Source organism: Nannospalax galili, unplaced genomic scaffold, assembly GCF_000622305.1.
Source record: "Nannospalax galili isolate Female #2095 unplaced genomic scaffold, S.galili_v1.0 scaffold199, whole genome shotgun sequence".
Lineage (NCBI taxonomy): Eukaryota > Metazoa > Chordata > Mammalia > Rodentia > Spalacidae > Nannospalax > Nannospalax galili.
Genome location: NW_008343559.1, coordinates 409,214 through 434,333, shown reverse-complemented (window position 1 = coordinate 434,333; position 25,120 = coordinate 409,214). Strand labels below are relative to the sequence as shown.

Sequence of the window (25,120 nt, the reverse complement as noted above, 5' to 3'; positions counted from 1 at the left end):
GAGAGTTCATACAAGGAAAACTGCTTCCTTGTGGTCATCTAGCACCTCTGGCTCTTACAATCTTTGTAATGATCCCTGAGCTTTGAGAGGCAGAAGTTTGACACAGGTCCTCTTCAGGGATAAGCAGTTTGCAGAAATTGGCATAACTTCCCTAAATGTTTGGTAGTATTCATCACCCATCTGGGCCTGGAATTGTTTTTGTTTTGGAAGGTTATTGACTGTTTCTTTAGCAGATAGACTTATTCAGATTATCTATTTTTTTGTGTATTAGCAGATCATATATTTCAAATAATTTATTTTATCTAGACTATCATAAGCATAGAGCTGCTGCCCAATTATTATTTATTATTTATTTTATTTTTAATTGTGTGCCTGTCTGTATGTATATCTGTGTGCATGTAGCCGTTAGTCACTCACTCCTCCAAAAAGTGTGAGCAACAGGTGAGCACCAGGCACCCTGGGAAGAAGGATGGAGCCTAGCCACCAAGAGAGCTAGCAGCAGCCAGATTGGAAGAGAGAAAAGTGGAGCTGGGGGCTGGTAAAAGCTAAGGGAGACTGTGGGCGGGGCTGGAATGACTCCATCTCTTTGTAAGTCGCTCCCTCCCTATCATATAAACCACTCAAACCCAAACCAAAAATGTCTTGTCAGTCTGTGAGCCCTGGGGCCTTGGAAAGCATGTGCAAGCCTCTCAAGAAGGGAAAAGGGGAAAATTCAGTGCAACAGTGCACATGTGTGCAAATGATCACATTAGGCCCCTTGGAGCTGGAGTTACAGGTGGTTGTGAGCTGCCCAATGTGGGTGCTAGGAACTGAATTCTAGTCCTAAGAGCAGCAAGCGCTCTTAACCACTGAGCCACCTCTTCCACCTCTATTTATTTCTCTCTCTTTCTCTCTCTCTCTCTCTCTCTCTCTCTCTCTCTCTCTCTCTCTCTCTCTCAGTGCACGTGTGGAGGTCAGAGGTCAGGGACTCAGTTCTCTCTTGCTACTTGGTGCGAGCTGCAGTGTGTGCACAAGCACCTCTACCTTCTGAGCTTTCTCAGTGGCCACTGCCATCTTATTTTTGAAACAAGGTCTCTCACTGAACCGGGAACTTGCCATTTCAGACTGGCTGGCCAGGGACACCCCACCCCTCTAGAAAGGTCTGGGGCTATTTAGGGTGGAAGTTTGACATCCTCCAAACTTTTTTATTTTATTTTCTATTTCATTGCCTCTTTCTTTCCCTGTTCCAGCCCTCTCTAGTGTCATTCCCCCTCCCCACAACGCGGGGGACTGAGCATAGGGCCTTGTACATGCTAGGCAAATGCTCTACCTCTGAACTACACTCTCACCGCCCCCCAGTGTAATCTTTGGGCTATTCTTTCCTGGCCATTCCTGAGCTGTGTACTTCCTTACTTGTCATTGATTTTGTTTTTTAAAGAGAGAAAAGAACACCCAAATCTTAAGACACTGGAGCATTACATGATCTTCATTGCCTTTTATTTTATTTCTAGAATCATCCCACTGGAAGAGAAAATGTATACTTAAGGTTGATTACTTTGGCCATTCTTCACAATCACCCAGAGACTGATGCTTAATCTAACTGACTGACATGTGAGAACTTGGCATGGGTAGTTTGTTTGTTTGTTTGTTTGTTTTTGTTTTTTAAAGGGTGTTTGTCTTAGCTTTTTTTGGTGCTGGGGATGAAGTCTAGGGCCTCAAGAATGTTAAGCATGTGCTCTGCCAAGAGTCACATTCCACAGCACAGTGTGGATCACTCTTTAAAGCCTGCATCCTTAAGGCCCCTGAGGTGATTCAAATGTGCAGATAGGCCAGGAAGCAGGAGACAGACTACAGATTTCAAAGCCTCAGCCTTCTCACCCAGGTAGGGCCCAGAAGTGACAGTAGAACGTGCCACACACCAAGAGTACAGTGTCACTGTGTAAGTGGGGAGTAAAGACAGATGCTTCATCTTTAACATCACAGCCCATAAAGACCCTCATAGAATCAAAGTCAGCACTCTGAAGAAGACAGAGAGAAGAGGAACACTAAGGGCAGAAGACAGACTGCCCTTTACGATGACACGCTCTAGATGGGGGTAAAGAGATTAAAGGAGATAACACGTGAAAAGCATCTGGCACAGGATTCGTTTTCAGTAAGTCTCAGCTTATATATTGATTTTATATTCAAATTATTTGCACAAGGTAAAAATAGTTCCATTTTATAGGTTGGAAAACAGAATTTAGAGAGGTAAAGGGTTTTCCTTCCCTCCTCCTGGCCTCCTCACCATACATGTCACCTTGTTTCCCCTCACCATCATGGCATTCGTGGCTAAAGTATGAGCACTCACACCTGACTGCACAGATGATTCACCATGACACCTTGAACAAAGTGTGTGACCTCTGTGAATTCAGCTTCATCCCTATCAATGGGAAACAGTGGAAGGCTTCACCTCACAAGGCTACTATATTGAGATCATGTATCAGGCACACATAGGTGGGCTCTTATTATTATTATTACAGCTCTGCACTAAATTAGATCATTAGCTTAGTGATGAGTAGGAGGCTGGCTTTGGCCTATAACCTATTTAACAACACAGTTTGTGCTCTTCTGCCCCCTCCTATCCCTTTAATGGAGGCTCACTGGCCCACTCTTTAATGTGCTGTATAGTAGTTTCGGGACTCCAAAGTCACCTGGACATGGCAGATGAAGGCTAGAAATAATGTAAGTAGAAAGGAGACTGTGGAGAAAGTGGTAGTTGCCAGGCCCTACCCTTGTACACCCTACCCTAGGCTTTCTATACGGCGGAGGCTGAGGCAGGAATGTGCCCCCAAGCAGACCTGCAGAGGCACGTGTTGGGCTCCCTGCAAGGAGACAGACCCCAGTTGTCCCAGCCAGCTGCCTGGCTCAGCCATGGCTGTTGGCACCAAGTCTCCAAGTCTAAAATTAGCCTGAAGCTCTCCACCCAGGCAGTTCCTCCACACACTCTGGCAAACAGGGCCCTGCGGTGAGGTAATGACTGGGAGCCTGTCTGCCCTGCCCCAGGACAAGGAGGGCTTAGGAGAAGGCACACAAAGCACCTCCCACCCTCCCACCATGGTCAGCCTCTGTTTGGGCCTGGTATAAACACCAGAGAAGCAGGCCACCTGGGTGCAGGATGCTTGACTGCTCTGCTTCTGCTCTTCCTCCACATCTGCATCCACAGGTACACTCAGCCCTAGTCTCCACTCCAGGCATACTCACCAAGGGAAAACAACCTTGTTGAGAGTTTGATGTGCCAGGGTTTCACCTTGTGCAATCAAGATCATTATTCCTATTATACAGACCCCACAGTGATGCTCACCAAGGCAGCTACCTGAGTCAGCAAGGATAGAAGGAAGGAAGAATGCAGAAGCACTACTCTCCAGCAGCTGGAAGGAAAATTGGCTTCCTGGAGGGGCACCGCTGGCAAGGGCTCCCTCCACATGGCTACGCCCATGACTCACTAACTCCCTTCTAATTCCCTCACTTCTGATGATCTGGTCAGACTTGTGGCAGGAACTGCCAAAATTAGCGGGCAATTCCTCCACCAGTCCCTGAACAGAAGTCTTCCCACTCCTGGGTCAAGCACACAACAGTGTTTATGTAATGGCTACCCAGCAGGCAGTGAGAAATAGAAGGCTAAGCCCTGGGGTAGTGCCTAGTCCAGTCTACAGCTCAGAAGTGCAGGGGAAGGCTATGATACGATTGATGTCAATGTCACCAGTGCCTACAGAAATGTCCCCCAAAGTCACTGAGCCTCTCTATCTGAAGGTTCCCTAGATGATCATCTAAACTTAACCCTCCCTCACAGGCCCCACCTGTGGGGTCGAGCCTTCTATCCCCAATGGGAAAGGGGAAGGTGGAGAACAGCAACTGTCTAAGGGATAAGGGCAGGCTCTTGAGTAAGGCAAACCTACACAGCTAGAAGTCAGGACTTGAACTCAGGCATCTTCCCTAATTTCCATTTGTCCAATCTTTTCTCTTAACTTAGAATGCTGAAAGCTGAGGCAAATAACCATTTCTTTTATGTCAGAGTCAGAAGGACATCAAGAATCATAGTCAGCTCTGTGCTCTGTGTTTATTAAAAAAAGAAAAAGGGGGCTGGAGAAATGGCTCAGAACTGACCGTTCTTGCAGAAGACTCGGATTCAAATCCCAGCACCCACATGGCAGCTAACAACTGTCCGTAACTCCAGTTCCAGGGACTCTGACAGTCTCTTCTGTTCTCCGCTGGCACTGCATTACACGGGTGCACTTACCTACATGCAAGCAATACATGTATACACATAAAATAAAAATAACAAAATATTATTAAAAAAAAGGAAACCGAGACTCTCAGAGAGAACTGACTTATGCAAAGAACACACAGTCACAAGGCCAGTTTTGTCTGATATTAGAACAAGATTGAAACCTACATTCCCTAACTTCTAGCTCTGCTTTGTATCTTAAAAGGAAAAAAAAACAAAAAAACAAAAAAAAACCTTTCCAGGCATAGTAGAACATGCCTTTAATCCCAGCAGAGGCAAAGGCAGGCAGATCTCTGTGAGAGATCTGCATAGTGAGTTCCAGGCCAGCTGGAGCTATAGGGCAGATCCTGTCTTAAAGAAGAAAAAAAAAAAAAAAAAGGCCAGCCGTGGTGGCGCACACCTTTAGTCCCAGCACTTGGGAGGCAGGGGCAGATGGATCTTGGTGAGTTCAAGGCCAGCCTGGTCTACATAGTGAGTTCCAGGTCAGCTGGGGCTACAGGGAGACCCTGTCTCAAAAAGAATGAAAGACATTGCTTTTCTTTTTTGGGGGGTGAAGGCTATACTAGGGATTGAGTCTAGAGCCTTGAAAGCAATGCAAACTAACAACTGCTTTACACTAAGCTATATCCACAGCCTTTATTTTTTTATTTGTTTTTATTTTTTATTTTTAGTTTTTATTTTGATACAGTATCTCCTTAAGTTACCCAAGCTGGTCTTGAAATTGCTCTGTGCCCAGGTAAGCCTTGAACTGGCAATTCTCCTGCCTCTGCTTCCAAGTAGCTAAGATTACAGGTCTATACTACCAGGGCAGCTCTCCCCCCCCCCCCCGCCCCCGTCAGTTCTGATTACAAGTCCCATCCTAGTTGCTGCTTAAAACAGACTCCAAGATCTACTGTGTTCACATGTGATAAAAACACACAGCCAGCTGGGCGTGGTGGCACACGCCTTTGATCCCAGCAGAGGCAGGCGGATCTCTGTGAGTTCAAGGCCAGCCTGGTCTACATAGTGAGTTCCAGGACAGCTGGGGCTACAAGGAGACCCTGTCTCAAAAAGACCAAAAAAAAAACCCACACAGCCATTAAAAGCCCTAGTTTAGGAGCCAGCAAGATGGTTCAGCAGGAAAAGGTGCTTGCCACCAAGACTGACGACCTGAGTTCAATCTCCAGGATCCACATGGTGGAAGGAGAGAACCTATTCCTGCAAGTTGTCCGCTGACCTCCACACATGAGCCATGGCACATGCATATCCAAGGAGAAAGAGGAAGAGGAGGAGGGGAAAGAGGAGGAAGAGGAAGAGGAGGAGGAAGAGGAAGAAGGTGCAGAGGAGGAGGAAAAGAGCAGGAGGAGGAGGAGGGGAGGAGGAGGAGGAGGAGGAGGAGGAGGAGACACTTTACACTGAATGGGCTCTGTTCTCAGGGATGGAAGCCTAAAACAAAGGAATCTGTTGGATGAAGACTGTCAAGTCTTGGCCTGCCCCTTGCAATGTGAGAATTCAACACCAACAAGAACGTCCTTGCAGGCTATTCTCAACCACTAATATCAAAGCAGGTGTCATGAGACAAATTTCAGGAACTCACAGATCAACAGCAGTTGAGTTGGGAACATGATCCACCCAATTAAGTGGCAGTAACTTCATCTGCCTCACTGGTAAGAAAAGATAAATATGGGCGAGGGTGTTGCTCAACGGTAGAGCACTTGCCTAGCATGCATGATGTACCGGGTTCCATTCCAGAACTGAGAAAATAAAATATTACTCAAGAGGGGAAAAGGAAGCATTAGCAAATACAAAGGGAATGAATGAAGCAAGTGGAATGGTAAGTGGCAGGGATGAAGAACAGTCTAAGTCATCAGGAGTCCCAAGCCCAGCTCTGCCATCTGGACAAGCTGACTAAAATTCTCAAAGCTGGAATTTGGAGAGATGGCTCCAGCACTGGCTGCTCTTACAGAGGACCTGGGTTCAGTTCTCAGCACCCACATGGTGGCTAACAACCATCTGTAACTCTAGTTCCAGAGGATCCAATGCCCTCTTCTGACCTCTGTGGGCATTGCATGACACAGGTACACTTACACATATGCAGGCAATATACTCATGCACATAAAATAAAAATAATAAAAATTTTAAAAATAAAATAAAATTCTCAAAGTCCTAAATTCTTCACTGGTAAAGTAAGGAAGTTGGGCAAACAGAATCCAATTTAAAGGGTAACACAAATAAATTTGCAACAACTACCTGGTGAGCTGTGTTGAGAAAGATTCTGAGATTGCATATGCACTCAATAAAAGAATTTTATGCTCTATCAGCGATGTCTTCCAGGAGTCTAGAATAAGAAATGCAGATACCAGTTGTCTCAAAAGTTTAAATCTCTGAGATCTAGGGCTGGGTGAAGGTATATATGTCAGAGACACCCTGAAACCAATCAAAAGAGACCCACAGCAACTTTAAAAACCCATTACAAGGCTGGGATACAGCTCAGTTCATAGAGTGTTTGCCTAGCATGCACAAAGTTCTGGGTGGCACAGGCTTGTAATCGAAGCACTTGGGAGGTAGAGGCAGAGGATCAGAAGTTCAAGATCATACTCAGCTACACAGTGAATTAGAGGAGAACCTGGGCTATGTGTTTCTCCACTAAAAAATAACAATAATAATTATGGCTGGACATGGTGGTACACACCTTTAATGCCAGCACTTGGGAGACAGATCTGTGAGTTTGAGGCCAGACTGGTCTACACAGTGAGTTCCAGGCCAACTAGGGCTACAGGGAGACCCTGTCTCAAAAAACAAGTAAACAAACAAATAAACCACCACAAAACACCCATTACGCAATAATAGCACGTAGCACGGGTGGCATCCTAGCAATGTCAGAGGTTAACACATACAGAGTGGTGTGTATACAGGAAACACGGGCTGTACCAGCTTCAGTCTAAGGTGACTACTTGCCTATTCCATCAATCTTGTACAGCAATGCCACGAACTTCCCTTACCAGATACTCAAGAGCCAACACTGGTTGCTCTAACAATCTAGCTAGAATTTACAAGACAGTACCCGATGACAGAAAAGTAAAAGAGAGTACTCAACCGCAGGCTTCAGGCAACTTCTGTGCTACAAAGCTTCCAAAGAGGATGAGGTTACCCGATTGTGAAAAGCTGAAGAAAGTTCAGGGGAGGAAGTGGTACCAAAGGGTGGGCAGGATTTTGGAAAGCAAGCCGATGGGGTGGCCTTATACCAGAACATAGCAGGAGCGACGGCAAAGCTATGAGAGAAGGCCACCCCAGGCACAGGGATGCCACAGCTCTCTGGACACCGCTACTTTCTGCACCACTGCGTCCGCATCTCCAAACAGAGGGGCTCTTCTTTTTTTTTTTTTTTTTTCACTACCACCTAGCATTTGTCTTCTGCAACTGAAGGGGTTTAATCAGAAGAAAGTTCCTGTCAATCAGACCCTGAAAGCTGACCAGAGCACCCAGTAAAGTACTTAGACAATTACTGCCTAAGGATTCCCAGATAAGAGTCAGGGACCTGAGTAGCTCCCCTAAAATAGTATGTGAAATATTTAGGGGGTAGGCAATCTTTGGAGAAAGGGCCCATACTTTCTTCATGAGATTCTTACAGGTATATACAATCCACAAAAAAGTTAAAAATCTCTGTTTCAGGGAGATAAACAGGGGCAAAAATGCCTAAGTCCAACACTCTGGAAAGTCACAATCTCTTGGGGGAAGACAAACCCAGACAGAAATAACTCTGATGGAAGGCCGTCTTTGATAAGTGCACTAATGGAGGTATGAAAAAAATGCTGTGAGAGAAGGGAGGCAAAGGTTAATTCCAGCCAGGGTTTCAGTAGGAAAGGAAGGATCCAACCCCATCAAAAACTGGTTTGGAGATCCACATTTATAACGAGGACGACACAACCACTATAGTTTCTCCAGGCCCAGAATAACCCTGAGCCAGCATCTCTTTCTCCAACACTCCAGTAGAGAGTTCAGCCGCAGAGGCCAGCTCTTCCCAATAGAAGGTAAAAAGGACAATGCTTCAGGACAACAGCAAGGGTAGAAAAGAGACACTTACCTGAAAACCAGCAGTGACCTTGGTCTATATTTTTTCCCTGTTCTATCAAGCTCCCATTTTCAGAATCCCTGAAGACCTTATAATCTTGACACTCACTTGGTGCCTAATCATATCCTCTACCCTGTTTCAGTATGTCCTCTTGGGAAGCCCACCCAATCTCCAGTTTGCCTCTTCTCTGTCACTCCATGCAGTCACTTTGGGCCACTACCAAGTTTATCCTCCCAGAACATATCACCATCTGAAATTCTTACCTATTTGTTGGTGTGATTATTACCTGTCTCTTCATCATTGGAAAGGTAAAAACTCTAAAATCTTCAAAAAGAGTCTTAAGCGGTTGGAGAGATGCAGACAAAACATTCATACACATAAAATAAATAAATCAAAAATTTAAGAAAGGAGGCTAAACCGCAGGACTTTTTGGAAGATACAGCAAAATGTTTAAAAGTACTACATGAAATATAACTAACTTCTTTTTACAGACACAGCTAAGCCCTCTTTAATGCAAAGGAAATCTCTAAGGACCAAAGCATGAAGGTCTGACAAGCAGATTGCAAGCAGATATTAGCAACTTAGTTTGGGGGGTAACCAACAATTTTAGATAATAAATTAGATAAAGTTTTTTTTTAATTTTTTAAAATACTTTATTTATTATTTTATTTTATGTATTGCCTGCATGTATATTAGTGCACCCATGCCGTGCAATGCCCAGAGAGGTCAGAAGAGGGTGTCAGATCCCCTGGAACTGGAGTTAAGGATGGTTGTTAGCCACTGTGTGGGTGCTGGAAACCAAACTGAGTCCTCTGCAAGAGCAGCCAGTGCTCTTAACTGCTGAGCCATCTCTCCAGCCCCCAGAAAACACTGTTTATAATGGTATAAAACAGAAGATTAATGTATCTTTTTTTTTTCTTTTTTGAGACAAGGTTTCCCTATAGCCCCAACAGCCTGGAACTCATTATGTAGACCATGCTGGCCTCCATTTCTCAGAGATCCACCTGCCTCTGCCTCGAGAGTACTGGGATTAAAGGTGTGTACCACCACATCGGTTTTAACGTATCATTTTTAGAGGGACCTACAATTATTAAAATAGACCCAAATAAGGGGCTGGAGAGATGGCTCAGTGGTTAAGAACACTAGTTGTTCTTGCAGAAGACCTGGGTTCAAATCCCAGCACCCACATGGCAGCTAACAACTGTCCGTAGCTCCAGTCCTAGGGGATCCAATAGCCTCTTCTGACCAATGCAGGCATTGCACAACACAGGTGCACTTATCTACATGCAGGCAATATACACATACACATAAAATAAAAATAATAAATAAAATTTTTTTAGAGTTAAAAAATAGAACGAAGAAATTTAGTTACTAGAATGAAATATAGGGTCGAAATCTCTCCTCAGTTTCTTGCCCTTGCACAATCTTTCCTTCCTTCTGCTGCTGAAAGTCACTCCCTGGGGCCACCCTGCCATCTCCATCTCCCTTTTTCCAGGACTTCTCCTCAGCCAAAATGGAAAGAAAGCAGAACCAAGAGCTGAGAACAAGAACTGTGCTTTGTCTCTGGTTCTGGAGGAAATCCTCAAGATCCTCAAACCCTCTGCCAATCTTTGACCCAAGCAACAAGACCAGACGGCTGGATGGGGAGAGTGTGCACTGCCACACACCTGTGTGAACTGTGCTTAGCAGACTAGTTTGGAAAGGTGTAAATCAAGGTATTTATAAGATCTCAGAAGTGAGGTCTTTAATCTTCAAGGCAACTGTTTGTACTGAGACCATGTTGTCAGAGACGATCTTGGCCAGAGACCGTAGGATAACTGCCACCATCAGGAGTTCAGGTAAGTAAGTCTTCAAGGACAATAGAATATCGAAGAAAGATGACTGTCCCCTTACCTCCTAAGTGACATGGGAAGAGTTCCAAACCTATTCCTAAAGAAGTTGAAGCTAATGTCCTCAAGAATTTTATATAGTTTTAGTTTGAATTTGTTACCTTACTGTAATAGTTCATCTTCCTGGTCCACTTGACTGGATGGAAACACACCTCTGGGTAAGTGTATAAAAGTGTTTCCAGAAAGGTTTAACTGAGGAAGACCTACATTGACAACCAGGGGCACCCAGACTAAAGGAAAAGGAGAACGTGAGCTGAGCACGGCACTCTTCTCTCTGTGTTTCTTGAGTGGGAACACAATGTGACTAGCTGCCTCCCGACTCCTGTCCCCATGCCTGGTCAGCCAAAATAAACCCTTCCTTCCTCAGGTTGCTTTTCTCAGGAATCTTGTCAAGGCAAGAAAAACAGCAATTAGTAGAGTTCCTTTTTAAATTCTATTTTGGGGGTTGGAGAGATGCACTTCCAGAGGACCTGGGTTCAATACCTAGCACCTACCTGTTGGCTAACAACCACCTGCAACTCAGCTTCCAGGGGATCCAATGTCCTTTTCTGGCCTCTTTGGACATTGCACACATGTAGTGCACTTATCGATATGCAGGTAAAACACTCAAACACATAAAATATAAGTAAATAAATTTAAATTTAAATTCTATTTTCATCTGTTTTTAATCATTTAAAGAAAATTTATTTTATCTAATCTATTACCCATGGCAAGTCAGTCAGAGCTAAGATCTGAATTAAGATAACTGTCTGGTATTTGTGCTTTCCAGTCTCCCACCTTCAGCAAGTACTGAGCATGCAGCCCAGTGATAAGCTGCTGCTGTATCACAATTACTGTGCCTTTATGTCCTGCTACAGACCCCAAACAGCTCTCAGCCTCTGCAAAATCTCTGACTGCTGACCTACCTCCCAATTCTGAGGCAAAAATCTGCTTACAGCAGGGATGGAAAAATGGACTCAGTGCTGAGCACCATAAAGGAAAAGAGTGGTTGGAGGATGTGTACCCAGTGACCCGGCTGGACAGGGATGGCCGAGCAAATGCTGGGGACTGGATCCAGCTTTGTCACAGGCTAAGCTGAAGAAGCACTGTCCAAAGGGCCAGTGGAGGGATATGCCTGTTCATCCATACCTGCCTAGGCATTCTCCATTTCTTCCGGACTTCAAACTCCAAGGAGGAAGAAATGGGAACCAGCACCCACTGAACACTTAACTTCTATGGCCTCAAACTGGGCACCTGCATGTGTTGAACTCGTTAATCTTACTGTAAGAAGAAAAGCTCTGCACCAAGGGCAGTATGACCCCTTGACCCAGATGAAACATCTGAGGCTTGGAAAGAAATAAGTACCTTATATGAGTCCTACAATTGGTGAGTAATAGAACTTGGATTGAAATCCTGCCTCGTCTTTAAATTCCACACTTTTTTCCAGGAACCATCAATGCTTTCATTCCATTCAGTCTTCCACAAAAAAAGTAAATGTTCCATAAACATCTTCCCTTAAGCTTTAAAATGAGTCATCTCTGTAACCATTCAAGATTTGCAAAATAAAAATTGAAAAATAAACGTCATTCAATTTCTTGGTGCTTATACAGAAAAATCCCTGAAATGTCTGTTCCTATCCTCCACCTTTCTCTTTCTTTTCCCATCCTTCAACCCTCTTCCAAGCATCTGATGCCACAAAGCATAATTTTGCCCACTATAAAGTGGGATACAAGCATACCCTCTGCTAAGTGACACAAAAACACAGTCTAAAAGAAATGGAAAACTAAACATAATGACACAAACCTATCATCTCAAGACTCAGGAAATGAAGGCAGGAGGATCACAAGCTCAAGGCCAGCCTGGACTACGTGGACAGAATGTCTCAGAAAACAGACAAACCAAAAAGTAAAAAGAGAAGGAATCGGAGGAAGAGGCAAGTAAAATCCCTTCCCTGACCTATTTTCTCAGCTGTGCATAAAGGGGAAGGACATCTGATGCTTGTGACTTTGTGTGTCTGAAGCACAGACTAGGGAACAGTCACAGATCTTCACACCTATAACCTCTTGGTAGCTCTCAGGCCTCCCTCCTAGGCATTTTACTGATAGTGTCCATGTGACAAATTAGGTTTCCAGCCTCCCTGGCTAGTCCATAGGTTGGGTGACTAGTAGTGTTAAGAGGTACCCAAGCTTTACTAAATTTGCCTTATTTATGTTACTTTGCAAGAACAGTGGCTCAGCCCCAAACATCTGTCAGTAAATTCCAAACTTTTAATACAGAAAGGTGAGAATTTATTTTTGGATGACATTCAATTTTTCAATGAGCCTTTAAAAACTAAAGAAAAAAAAAGGGTCAAGGAGAGAATTTTCTAGTCTTCTGTGCTTTTAAAAAATATATATATATATAAATGTGTATATGTGTGTGTCTGCGTGTGGGAATGTACAGGTGCTCGCCAAGGCCAAAGGTGTCAGATCCACCAGTAGCTGGAGTTACAGGTGGTTGTTAGTGGCCTGATATGATTGCTGGAAACTGAACTTGGGTTTTCTGGAAGAGCAGCAAGTACTCTTAACCACTGAGCGACCTCTTCAGCTCCCTTCTGTGTCTTTGTTTGGTTGTTTTGGTCTTTTTGAGAAAGGGTCTCCCTGTAGCCCCAGTTGTCCTAGAGCTCACTATGAAGACCAGCCTGGCCTTGAACTCACAGAGATCCACCTGCCTCTGCCTAGGATTAAAGGCATGCACCACCATGCCTGGCCTCCCTTCTGTATTTTTTTTTATTTTAATATATTTTTATTACTTTTATGTATATGAATGTATTGTCTGCATGTATGTAAGTGCACCCATGTTGTACAATGCCTCTGAGGTCAGAAGAGGGCATTAGGTACCCTGAAACTGGAGTTAGGATGGTTGTTAGCCACCATGTGGGTGCTGGGAATTGAACCTGGGTCCTCTGCAAGAGCAGCCAGTGTTCTTAACCTCTGAGCCATCACTCCAGCCCCCTTCTGTATTTTTAAATCCAGAATTCTTACAGTTTTCCAAAGCCCAGCACTGTTATCACTGTTTACTGCACTTTATTTACTAATTTATTTTGCAGTGCTGAGATTTTTATTTTATTTTAAACAATCTCTAAATTAGAGAGCTTGCAGCTTATAGGCAAATTTTTAATGCTTCTAAGTATACCATAGCACTTTTAGTGATTAAGTTATGTGACTTATAAGAACCATAGACTATAAGATGATGTAAATTAGAAATAGTTGTAGAGCACATACACACACACACACAAGAGGTATAGGCATAAAATTGATAGAAAAATACATTATCTGTGGCATGGAATATAGTTCAGTAGTAGAGCACTTGTTTAGCCTATGTGAGACCCTGGATGGAAGAAAGTTAACGAAAGAAAGAAAGAAAGAAAGAAAGAAAGAAAGAAAGAAAGAAAGAAAGAAAGAAAGAAAAAGAGGGAAGGAAGAAAGGAAGGAAGGGAGGAGGGAGGGGAGAGAGACAGGGAGGGAGGCAGGGAGAGAGGGAGAACAAATCCCTTACACTTTTCTCCAAGTGAAGAAAAATTAATTTTTAAGGCTTTCTAGTAACCAACACTAAGGGAGAAGCCTGAGTAGTTACACCATTGACATGACCAATAAAAACTAAACTGCCTGGGCCAGATGTGGTGGTTCACGCCTTTAATCCCAGCACTTGGAAGGCAGAGAGGCAGGAGAATCTCTGTGAGATCAAGGTCAGCCTAGTCTACACAGTGAATTCCAGGCCAGCTGGGACTACAGAGAGATGCTGTCTCAAATAAAAAACAAACAAACAAAAAAACACTAAACTGCTCAAGATATAACACAGTTATTCTTAATATCAAGACCAGAAGAAATATTTTTAGGGACTTCACAAATAGTACAAGCAACAGTACCCAATTCTATCTATCTGCTGATGGAGCTCTGGTAGAGAAATTCACAGGGCTATATCTTACAGTAGTTAGGCTCTTGGTCTTCCTTAGTCATTGATGAAGTTATCTATCAGCTATGCTGAAGTGTCTAAAGCACAAAAAAGTAGAGAAATTTTACAAGTTAACATGGTCCAAATACATAGCTATCATCTGATAAAATGAATATTCTTTTTTTTTATAATCATAACAAATTTAAAGCCAAGTGTGGTGGTACATATCTATAATGCTAGTTCTTGGGAGGCAGAAGCAAGATCAAGAATTTAAGGCCAGCTTTGGGTACATAAGAGTTTAAGATCAGCCTGGATTATATAGAAGACCACATCTCAAAAAATATATATTACTTTTATAATAAATCACATATTGTATTATTCCATTTATATGACATATTTTTAAAAGGCTAAATTAATCTATGCCAGTGCTAATGATTAAAAGGGAAGTCCCTGGGGTCTTCTGGGATGCTGGTAACATTGTTTCTTCATCCTAGTACACTATCTAGATACACTGTTCATGAAAGCTGTTCATCAAACTGTACACTTACAGAGCACTTTTCTCTCACAGTGTGTGTGTGTGTGTGTGTGTGTGTCTGTGTGTCTGTGTGTATGTCTGTGTCTTGCATTAAATGTTTTTTAAAAAAACAGGGGGGCTGGCAAGTTGGTTCAGTAGGTAAAGACCTTGCTGCCAAGCCTGATGACCTGAGTTCAATCCCCAAAACCCACACAGTCAAAGGAGTTGTCCTCAGACATTCACACACACACACACACACACACACACACATACACATACACACACACACATACACACACACACACGAGAGAGAGAGAGAGAGAGAGAGAGAGAGATACATGCATCACCCCACACATACACATGCAAAATAAATAAATGTAAAAAAAAATTAAGCCACATTTATGGAGATCATAAGGAAGTATGCATGTTTGTTTTCCAAATAGTTGGTCAATATCAGAGCTTTATAGTTAAGAAGAACATGTGCTTGGTATGTAGAAGGCTCTGGATTTTTAAAAGGCTAGGGTCTAGAGAGATGACTCAACAGTTAAGAGCGCTGGCTGCTCTTGCTGAGAACCAGGGTTCAGTTCCCAGTACCCACATGGTGGCTAACAACCATCTGTAACTCCAGTTCCAGGGAATCTGACACCTTCTTTTGGCCTCTGCAGCATTGTATGCACATAGTACACTTACATAAATGCAGGCAAAATACTCATATACACAAAAATAAATAAAACAAAAGTTTTTTTAAGCTTGGGCTATCTGGAAAGATGAGTCAGGAGTTAAGAGCACTTGCTGCACCATCATGAGGACTAGAGTTTGGATCCTAGCACCCACATATGGGTCCACACATGCATGTAATCCCAACTCCAAGAGGGCTGAACAGAAAGACTCCTGGGGTTTGCTGGCTTCCAGCCTAGCAGAGAAAATAGATCCCCACGTTCAGAGAGAGATCCTGCCTCAAGGGAACTGGTAGAAATGATGGAGGAGGATACTCTGGGCCCTCTTCTGATCTCCACACACCTGCATAGGTGCATGCATGCACTCACACAAACACACACACCTACATAAATAAATCTTTTGTAAAAGGCGAGGAGGGCTGGAGAGATGGCTCAGCAGTTCAGAGCACTTGCTATTCTTGCAGAGGACCGAGTTGCAGTTCCCAGCACCCACATGGCAGTTAACTGTCCAAAATCCCAGTTTTAGGGGATCAAATGCCCTCTTCTGACCTCCATGGGCACTGCACGAGTGCATTTACATACATGCAGGCAATGCACTCATACACATAAAGTAAAAATAATAAATAATGAATTTTAAATGGCTGGGGGGCTGGAGAGATGGTTCCAAGGCTAAGAGCACTGTCTGCTCTTGCATAGGACCTAGGTTTGATTCTCAATACTCACATGGTATCTAACAACTGTCTGTAACTCCAGTTCCAGGGGAATTCAACACTCTCTTCTGACCTCCATGGGCATTGCATGACACGATGCATGTGCACTTACACACACACAGGCAATACATTCATACACATAAAAACATAAGTAGTGGTGCACATCTTTAGTCCCAGCACTTGGGAGGCAGAGACAGTCTGATCTCTGTAAGATCAAGGTCAGCCTGGTCTACATAGCAAGTACCAGGCCAGAGGGGGCTACAGGGAGTCCCTGTCTCAAAAAGACCCCCTCTCCCCCAAAAAAACCATAAAAATAGTAAGTAAAATATTTTTTTAAAAAAAGAGGGGGGCTAGGGATCTGGATGTAGTGGTCCAAAACTCTGGTTCAAACTCCAATTTAAAAAAAAAGGCAAAAAAATGGCAAAACAAATTAATATATTCATTTTTGTTTATCTAATGGATGCTTCCAACATTTAAAGCATAACCTGAGCCAGAGATGTAGCTCAGTTGGTAGAGTGCTTGCCTAACACGCAGGAAGTCCTGGGTTCCATCCCCAGCAACACAGAAATGAACAGGGTTCAGTGGTACAGGCCTATAATTCTAGGCATGGGACTCATCAGAAAGTGGAGGCAAAAGGATCCAAAATTCAAGGTCATTAGAAGTTGGAGGCCAACCTGGGATACATGAAACTCTGTCTAAAAACAGGGGCCGGGGGGAGGGTGGCAAGCAGAACCTCTAAGTGTGAAAATTTAAAGATCAAGCTTTGTTCAGAATATACAACCTACTGATTCAGTCCAACACCCTTTATATACACCATTCAAACTTATCTCTTCCAGCAATATTGTGTTAGTTAACCTATAAATCTATTAATTAGGTAGATCATGGGGTCAAAGGAAGGTTGCATAAAGGTTTAAATGCATGCTTGGCCTAGTTTAGACCTTCCCGTGTTTGGATATAAGGACTTCGAAGTACTGGTGGAAAATTTTTAAAAGGTGGGGGAGGGTTTGAGACTGGTGGAAGTGGGTAGACAACTAGACTGCACGGCAACTCCAAGAACAGCCTCCAGGCCCCCTTCCAAAGCAAACTCCATGGTGGCTGCTCTGCTCTGCTCCATAAAGTTTAGCACTAGAGGGCCAGGCCAGACTCTGTGGCCTGGAAAATTACTGCAGCGTACCTACCAGCCTCCAGTGAACAGAAGCAGTTGTTTCAGAAGACCTTGTACTGCAAAACGGGATAATCACCCACTGAACAACTCCTAGGACAAAGTGGCAGGCAGCCACAGTGCCTACACACTTAGACTGAGGGTGCCTGGGTGGGAAACAGGATAAAATTGAGGGTGTCTTATAAAGATGCTACTGGCTCCATGAGAAAAGGGACTGTAAAGACCAAGTGATGGACAGACACCAAATATGGATATACTTTCCTATTGTCAAACACCATATTCCTGCTAGAAAATGCTCTTATAAAACAGCACAGATGGCCTGATTCTTTTTTTTTCAGATTTATTTTTTATTTCTAAATATGTGTATATGCTTGTGAGTGTGCATATGTGCATGTGAGTGCAGACACCCACATAGGCCAGTAGATCCCCTGGATCTGGAGTTACAGGCGTTGTGAGCCATTAAACATGGGTATGGAAACCAAACACAGGTTCTCTTCAAGAGCAGTTATGTGCTCTTAACTGCTGAGCTGTCTCTCCAGTCCCAGATGGCCCCATTCTTACCTCTGACATTCAAAGGCTTTGGCGTTTATATGTATGATGATACGTGGAACAACAATTCCCTAGGTTTTATTCTTGGATCAATCACTGATAAACAAGTGTCTGCTAATAGAAAATAGCAAGTACTTTGAAATCTAGAACTCCCCATTTGTAACCAGAAATTTCTCAAGTGAGTACCTACTATGTGCCCAGAACTGAACACTAACTTGAAGGTGCACACACATCCAGGTGAAATAACAAATGCCAAGGTACACAGAGGTAAGCACGATACAGAGAGCACAAAAAGCCAGAGATTCCATGGGAAGGAGAAGCTGCAGCTCACCCACAAGGAGCACAGGGCAGCTGTGCTCTCCCTTGCTGAGAGGTTCCTCTCTAAACCACACTATCCTCCCTCTGCCCACACATCTGTCTCATTTATATCTCCCTCCCTCCTGCCAGCATCTCAGATTACAACTCTGCCCTGAGTTACCTCTGCCACAGGAAGCGTGTATCCTTTCAAATAGAATGGCTGTGGTGACCAGCGAGCAACAGGCTTGCCTGACATCAGTAGGTATCCCTCCCTCCCTTAGCCTATTCAAACCAATCAGATATCACAAGGGCCAACCAGACATGGGGGCAGGTATAAGGCAGCAAAAATCAATTAGTTTCCTGGGCTTGAGAGCATTTTGGTATCCATCAGGTAAACCTGGCAATTAGGCAGAGATGTGCCAGGCCCAGCTCTGAAAGGAAACCAGTGTACACTGTGCACACTATCTCTTGGTGCTGGTTTTGTGCACAAATGTCATCTCTTGGTTCTGTCACCAAGTTGATCCCAGCAGTAGGTCAACAACATAGCAAAGAACCTAGAGGCCATTTTATTGCAACCTCTGCCTTTAGGCAGAATTTCACTAATGCAATATCAAAAAAATGCATATAACTTGTTAAAACCCACCTGAATGAAGAATTTTCAACTTTGAATAATAATCTATTCCCAGGGCTGCCATTCATCCAGTACACACCAATATAGCCATTTATTAAAATACTGAAATACTTAGGTACTTGTTTGTATACAATAAAGGCCTGGCACCCTCTAAACACCTCACCACTATGCTGACCCATCTCCAGAGCAACTTTACAATCCAGTAATTAAGGGATTAATAATGATTACAGTAAGGTACTCTTAAGACGCTGTTCTAACACCACTACCCATCCTCAAAGTCTTATTAAACAGTTCTGTTATTACCCTTGCCTTTTCTACCCAATAATGCTATCCTATCCTAAAGCTCCTGCTTTTCTGCTTTTCACAGACTACATACCACCATTCAAAGTCTTTCACAAGAGCTGGGATGTAGCTCAGTGGTCCAGTACCCCAATAAATAAATATTCTTTCACAACTGAGCCTCATCCTACATTCATGTACATATATGTTCTGTCCTACACCAAGCAGCACCCTCAGCTGCTTCATATTCCCAAGCACTAGCTTTGCCCTGGCTCTTGGTCTTTGCTGCCTTAGAAAATCCTTTTTTTCTGTGTTCCATCAGTATTTTCCCCCTTCGGTTTTTTTGAGTCAGGGTCTCCTTTAGCCCAGGCTACAGGATAAGTAGATAAGGTTGACCTTGAACTTCTGATCCTCCTGTCTCTACCTCAGAGTACTGTGATTACAGATGTGTACCATCACACCTGGTTTTACGTGGTGCTGGGAATCCAACACAAGGCTTCATGCACATTAAACAAGAGCACTATCAACTAAGCTACATTGCCACCCCCCATTCACCAGAACTTTACCAACTCCTCACTATCCCTCCTAATATCCCCACTTCCTTGAAATTAGTTGAAAGCTGTGTCCCATTTTCAAAAGTGTAACAGCAACATCTACTTTCAGAAAATTTAATGGATGTTTCATACTCTGATTATTTTCATATAAGCACCTTGCTCCACTCCTAGACAGAAAGCTGTAGAAGATAGAAACCATATCTTGGTCATCATATCTAAATGACCTAGCACAATACCTTGCTTCAGGTATGTATTAAATAAACATTTGTGTGCATGAATGACCAAACGACTGTAATTCTTTCATCCAAGGGAACCATTTTCTATTTGTTAATGGTTTTGGTTGTTTTTCTCTGAAGCTATCCCAAGGGAGGTTGCATCTGTTTCTGCATATGGAACCCAAATTGCACACCATTCATATCTTAAACTACTGGGTTATTTTGTGAAGATGAAGCAGGAAGTATGCTCCCCTGTCATTACTTTACCACCCTGGAGTTTGTGACTGCCATCTCTCTATACACTTTTCCAGTGCTAAATCAATATCCCCTCACACAGGGACAAGCAAATGACAGGTTCCAGGCAACAAAGGGTAGCCTTACAGATGACAAGAAGGCAAATGGTGGGGTGAGTTGGCAGAGACTGTTAAAAAGAAAAAGCAGGGTGGCTCACTGGGAAACAGAGCCAGGATGGGGCTCTGGTTGCTGTGGTCAAGACTCTGGGTACAGTCCTGGGAGGAGCAGTTTTTACTACTCTGGTTGCTGTTGGTAAGCGGGGTATAGAGGAGGGAAGAGTAGCAACCCCTTCCCACTTCACTCCTAATTCCTCCCTGCTCGGTCCTCAGAGGAATGGCTCTAAGCTGGAAGTAAGACCCAAGATAAGAGAGAATTTTGATGCAAAATATGGGGTTCTCAATGACAAGAAGGAATGGGGGACAAGGAGACCAGTCATCCTCTAAATCTCATCCCAGAAGGAAATGGAGGCAGGAGTGAGACACACTGCACAGTTGATGGACTTCAGAGTTCTAGGAGTCTAAGAAGAGAAAATGGACAGGCTTAGCTCTTGTTAGAAATCATAAGGAGAAGACAAGCTATGTGACATACACTCATACTCATAATCCAGCACTCAGGAGGCTGAGGCAGGAAGATCTCGAGTTCAAGAGCAGATTGCACTATGTAGCAAGCTTCAGGCCAGCCTAGGCTACAAAGTGAATAGCTATCTCAAAAAGAAAAAAAATAAGCTCTTGTTTCTTGTGCCTGCCAGAAGTAGAGCTTAGCTTCTGTTCCTCCTCCAGTCACCTCTGCTGCCATGACTCCCTGCTGTGATGGACTGTAATTCCCTTGGAACCGTAAACTCAAATAAACTCTTTCTTCTATAAATTGCTTTGGTCAATGTTTATATCACAGCAAAAGAAAAGTAACTAATACAGAAATTGGTAACGGGAGTGGGGTGTTGACTGTGAAGAACCTGACCATGTAGGGTCTTGGAGGAATGTGGAAGACTTTGGAAATCTGGGCTAGAAAAGCATTTGATTGCTGTAAGCAGAGCTTACAGGTCATTCTGGCAGGTGTCTGCAAGAAAGTAGTGCTGAGAACAATGTAGTTCCAGGGGGAAATAAGGACTTAAGCAGCACTTGGGATAGTTTGGCAAAGAGTCTGGCTGGAGTCTGCCCTCAACCCAAAAGCTTGCCTGAGGATAAGTTGAAAAGCAATGGACTAATTTCTCTGGCAGAAGAAATTTCAAGACAGCCTAATACAGAAATGGTGGCATGGCTATTAATGGTGAATATTATGCAGATCTACAGTGAAAAGAGGCAAATGGGGCAGAAAGAAATACAGAATGTACAGGATGGATTGAAAAAGAGCACTAGGAAGATAAATGTTGGAGCCTTGGCATGTGCCGGAGAGGATCCCTTTGATAAGGAGATTAAAGTGATTAAGGAGGGGCCTAAAGATTTGAACTTAAAAAGTGGAGAGAGTGCCTCCAGGGCAAGACCACACCCAGTTAAGCCACCAACTTGTTAAAGGAAAATGCTGCAGAGACCACTGAAGAGCAAAGCTTCTAAAATGGATAAAGCAGGCAGTAGTCCACCCCACACTTGCAGTCAAACTTAGCATTCACCTGGTGCTGGCTTTAGAGGCATGAAAGATGCAAGAGTGAAGAGGTCATCAGTTCTTCCTCCAAGATTTCAGAGAGCCAGTGAGGCCAGGCAGCATGCAACAGGGATTCTCCTGCATAAAGAAGGCCCTGATAGGCCATTGTGTGAGCTGTGAAGGTGAAGCCTGGTTAGCAATGGAGACCCCAAGAAGATGTTAGTGATGCCAGAGCCGTGAAGCATCTGCCAAGACCTGCATACAGGGAGTGGTAGCAGCCCAAGAGGGAGATGTATATTGCACACAGCAAAGCTGGAGTGGCTGAGCCACCTAAGCCCTTTGGAAGTAAAATCCCAGAAGTCAGACATGGAGCTACTGGATTTGGTGTTTATCCTGCTGGTTTTCGGTCTTGTTTTGGCCCAGTATTTCCTTACTATGCTTCTATTCCTCCCTTTTGGAATGGTAATGTGTATTCGGTTCCAGTGTATGTTGGGAGTATGCAATTTGTCTTTTGATTTTACAGGTGCTTACAGTTAAGATATTTACCTGAGTCTCAGAAGAGACTTTGGACTGTGGACTTCCAAAGAGTACTGAGACTGGTAATAACTATGGGGACTTTTAAAAGTTGCATTTTGGCCGGGTGTGATGGCGCATGCCTTTAATCCCAGCACTCGGGAGGCAGAGGCAGGTGGATCTCTGGGAGTTCGAGGCCAGTCTGGTCTACATAGTGAGTTCCAGGACAGCTGGGGGTACAGGGAGGCACTGTCTCAAAAAAGACAAAAAAAAAAAAAAAAAAAAGTTGCATTTTGCATTTTATATGGTCATGAGCCTATGGGGGCCAGGGGATGGAATTTGGTGGCTTGAATGAAAATGTGCCCCATAGGCTCCAAGTATTTGGACATTTTGTCCCCAGATGGTGGCACTGTTTTGGGAGGTCTAAGAAGGTGTGGCTATCCTGGAGGGCACACATCACTGAGGGTGTACTTAGAGAGTTCTTAAACTTTGCCAGATCTGCAGTTGTTCTCTTGCTTCCTTTGCCTGCTTGAAGATGTAGAGCTTAGCTTCTGCTCCTCTTCTAGCCACCTCTGCCACCATGCCTCCCCGCCAAGACAGACTGCAATTCCCCTGGAACCATAAGCTCAAACAAATGCTTCCTTTCATTAAAAAAAAAAAAAAAAGAAAAAGAAAATTTAAAAAAAGGGAGGAGTGCATGAAACAGAAAGACCATTTTGAAACAAGAAGCTGAGAACATTTTTAGAGAGAGACCTTCTAGGAGAGTAACATAACAGACACAGAAACTAGTATGATGGCTTGAGTTGAGAAAGCCAACCAGAAACAGAGACTGGGAGCCAGAAGGCAGTTAGTATGACCAACTGGGCCTGCTCTCGGAGGAGAAAACACACCTGCTGAAGAAGAAAAATAGAGAGGAGGAAGGGAGGCAGTCCCTGACTTCAGGGCCACAAAGCAACTGCTTTCCTCTCTTTAATTTCTGTGGCATGTCCCACTAACCACAAGAGCACACTGGGAAAGGGTGTCCCAAGGAAAGGAGGGAGAGAGATGACTCCAGACCTCCCGCCTGCACATATTCCAAGAAAGCTCAACCACCTGCAACTGGGCAGCCACTGGGTCAGAGTTAAAAAACTACAAGGAGAGAAGCAGCTCTGAGGAGGGAGGCTGGGGGCCTGGGAAGGAAGAATCCTATATAGGGCTACAGGCCTGTGGCTGAGTGCAACCTTCTTCCCCAGGAGCTGGGCTCTCCCACCCTGGAAACGCTCAAGTGGCAACGAGCATGCAGTGTCAGTATCCAGACTGAAAAAGACCTTGAAGGTCCTTTAGGTCAAATTCTTCTTCTCCTTGATCATCAGCTACTTGTGACAGCCATCCTTCTAGTTCACAGTCGGAATGATTTGCACTAGCACTGAGAGTTTGGGTTAGAAGCACACATCTCCAAACAGAACCAGCTCAGTGTGGCAATAATACCCTCTTTGCAGACACAACAGACAAAAATACCAAATCCAACGAAGGGTAAAGCAGTTGGCCAAATGACCTGTGAGAGGGTTTTCTCTATGTTTCCTGAAACTTGGGAAAGTGAAGCCCAGGGAGAGGATGCACCAGAACTTTGAACCAGGCCCCTCAAGCTGAAGAAGGACACTTGTCCCGGGAATTTCTCCACTCTTTCTTCTTGGTCACTAAATGACCTTACATTTTGTTAGCCTCATCAAGAGTACACTAAAAGTCACTGTGGATAGGATAGGCACATCCATTGAAGTAAAGAGAGAAAGAGATCATCACCTCCTTTCTTAAGCGGAAACTGAGGGCACAGAAACCTAAGTGCTTTCATGAAGTAAAAACACACGTGGAAATCTACCTTATGTCAGGGTCGCCTGGGGCAGGGTCTGGGAAGTTGGGCAGATGCGCAGATTTCTCAAAGAGGGTTTCAAAGACTGGCAGGAGATGGCCAGGACGAGCAGAGAAAACCACGCATCGTTAGGTGCCTTAGAAACACAGGAGGATGGCGCGTGCGACGGGCGACTCTCTCCGAGGTACAGTTGATAAAGAATCCCCTAAGGCTCAGCAAGAGAGGAAGCAGCGAGCCAACCCGCAAGCGGTGGGCAAAGTTAGGGCTCCCGCCGAGCGCAGCGAATGGCCTAGGTGGAGGCGGCGGAGGGTATTACACTCAGCTCGCGCGCACACCGCGAGCCTGCAGCCTGGCGCGGCGGAAGATGCCCCAGGTCTCGGCCGGCCTCGGGCAGAGCGCGTGGGCAGCCGAGAAAAGAGGAGCCGGGGAGTCCCGGCCATAGTCGGCGCGGCGGGCAGGCGGGGCTCAGGGCCCGAGGCCGCCCCCACCGGCTGGGTCCCGGACTAGGCGCGGGCCGCGCCGGCACCTGGAGAGGGTCTGGGGAGAGGCGAGTCCCCTACATCGGCGGCGCGCACTCATCTCCGCGCGCTCGTCGCCCCCAGCGCTACTTACTGCGGTTCAGGGGGTTCCCGCCGACCTGGGCCGACGCCACCAGTTCCAGATACAGAGTCCAGAGTCCCACGGACACTACAGCGAGCACCACCAGCAGCCGGAAGCGCCTCCGCAGCAGCTTGACCGGGCGCAGAAGCAGCAGCAGCGGCAGCGCGGCGCGAGGGCTCCCCATGGCGCTGCGCCCAGCCGGCCGCCGCTAGCGCGGGCCACTCGGTACCCAGCCCCGGCCGGCCGGCCCGGCCCAGCGTCCCGGTCGCAGCCCTAGTCCCAGTCCCGTACTTCAGTGATGATCCCCGGCTGTCTCCCCCGGGCGCGCTCCGGCGGGCCCCAAGCTCATGCTCTGCGCGCTCGGGTCCCTACGCTGAGCCGGCGCCTCACAGTTCTCGCTCCAGCCGCGGAGCCCGGCTCCTCCTCCCCGAGTGTCCGCACTCCTCTCCACGCCTCTCCTCTCTAGTCGCGGTCCCGCCACCTCCCTCCCTCCTCGCTTCCTAGCTCGCCCATACACCCGGCCCCGGAGGAGCTCCTAGGTGCTCCCCAGCCTCCGCGGTCGCCTGCGGCAGTCCGGGCTCTTTTTTTCCAACTCTGAGCACTACC

The 25,120-nt window shown here is 45.1% G+C and overlaps 1 protein-coding gene across 2 annotated transcripts in view; it reads right to left on the bottom strand.

The window, feature by feature from the left end:
- The window catches only part of B4galnt3 (beta-1,4-N-acetyl-galactosaminyltransferase 3), a 115,529-nt gene extending 90,623 nt beyond the window's left edge, over positions 1-24,906 (bottom strand). Inside the window, exon 1 of one of the 2 annotated variants that reach the window (XM_029566808.1) lies at positions 24,527-24,906. In XM_029566808.1, coding sequence (XP_029422668.1) covers positions 24,527-24,698 — 172 coding nt within the window. In that variant the 5' untranslated portion in view covers positions 24,699-24,906. The remainder of the gene's footprint in view (positions 1-24,526) is intronic. The other variant, XM_008839717.3, reaches the window with a different exon arrangement.
- Positions 24,907-25,120: the final 214 nt, after the last annotated feature.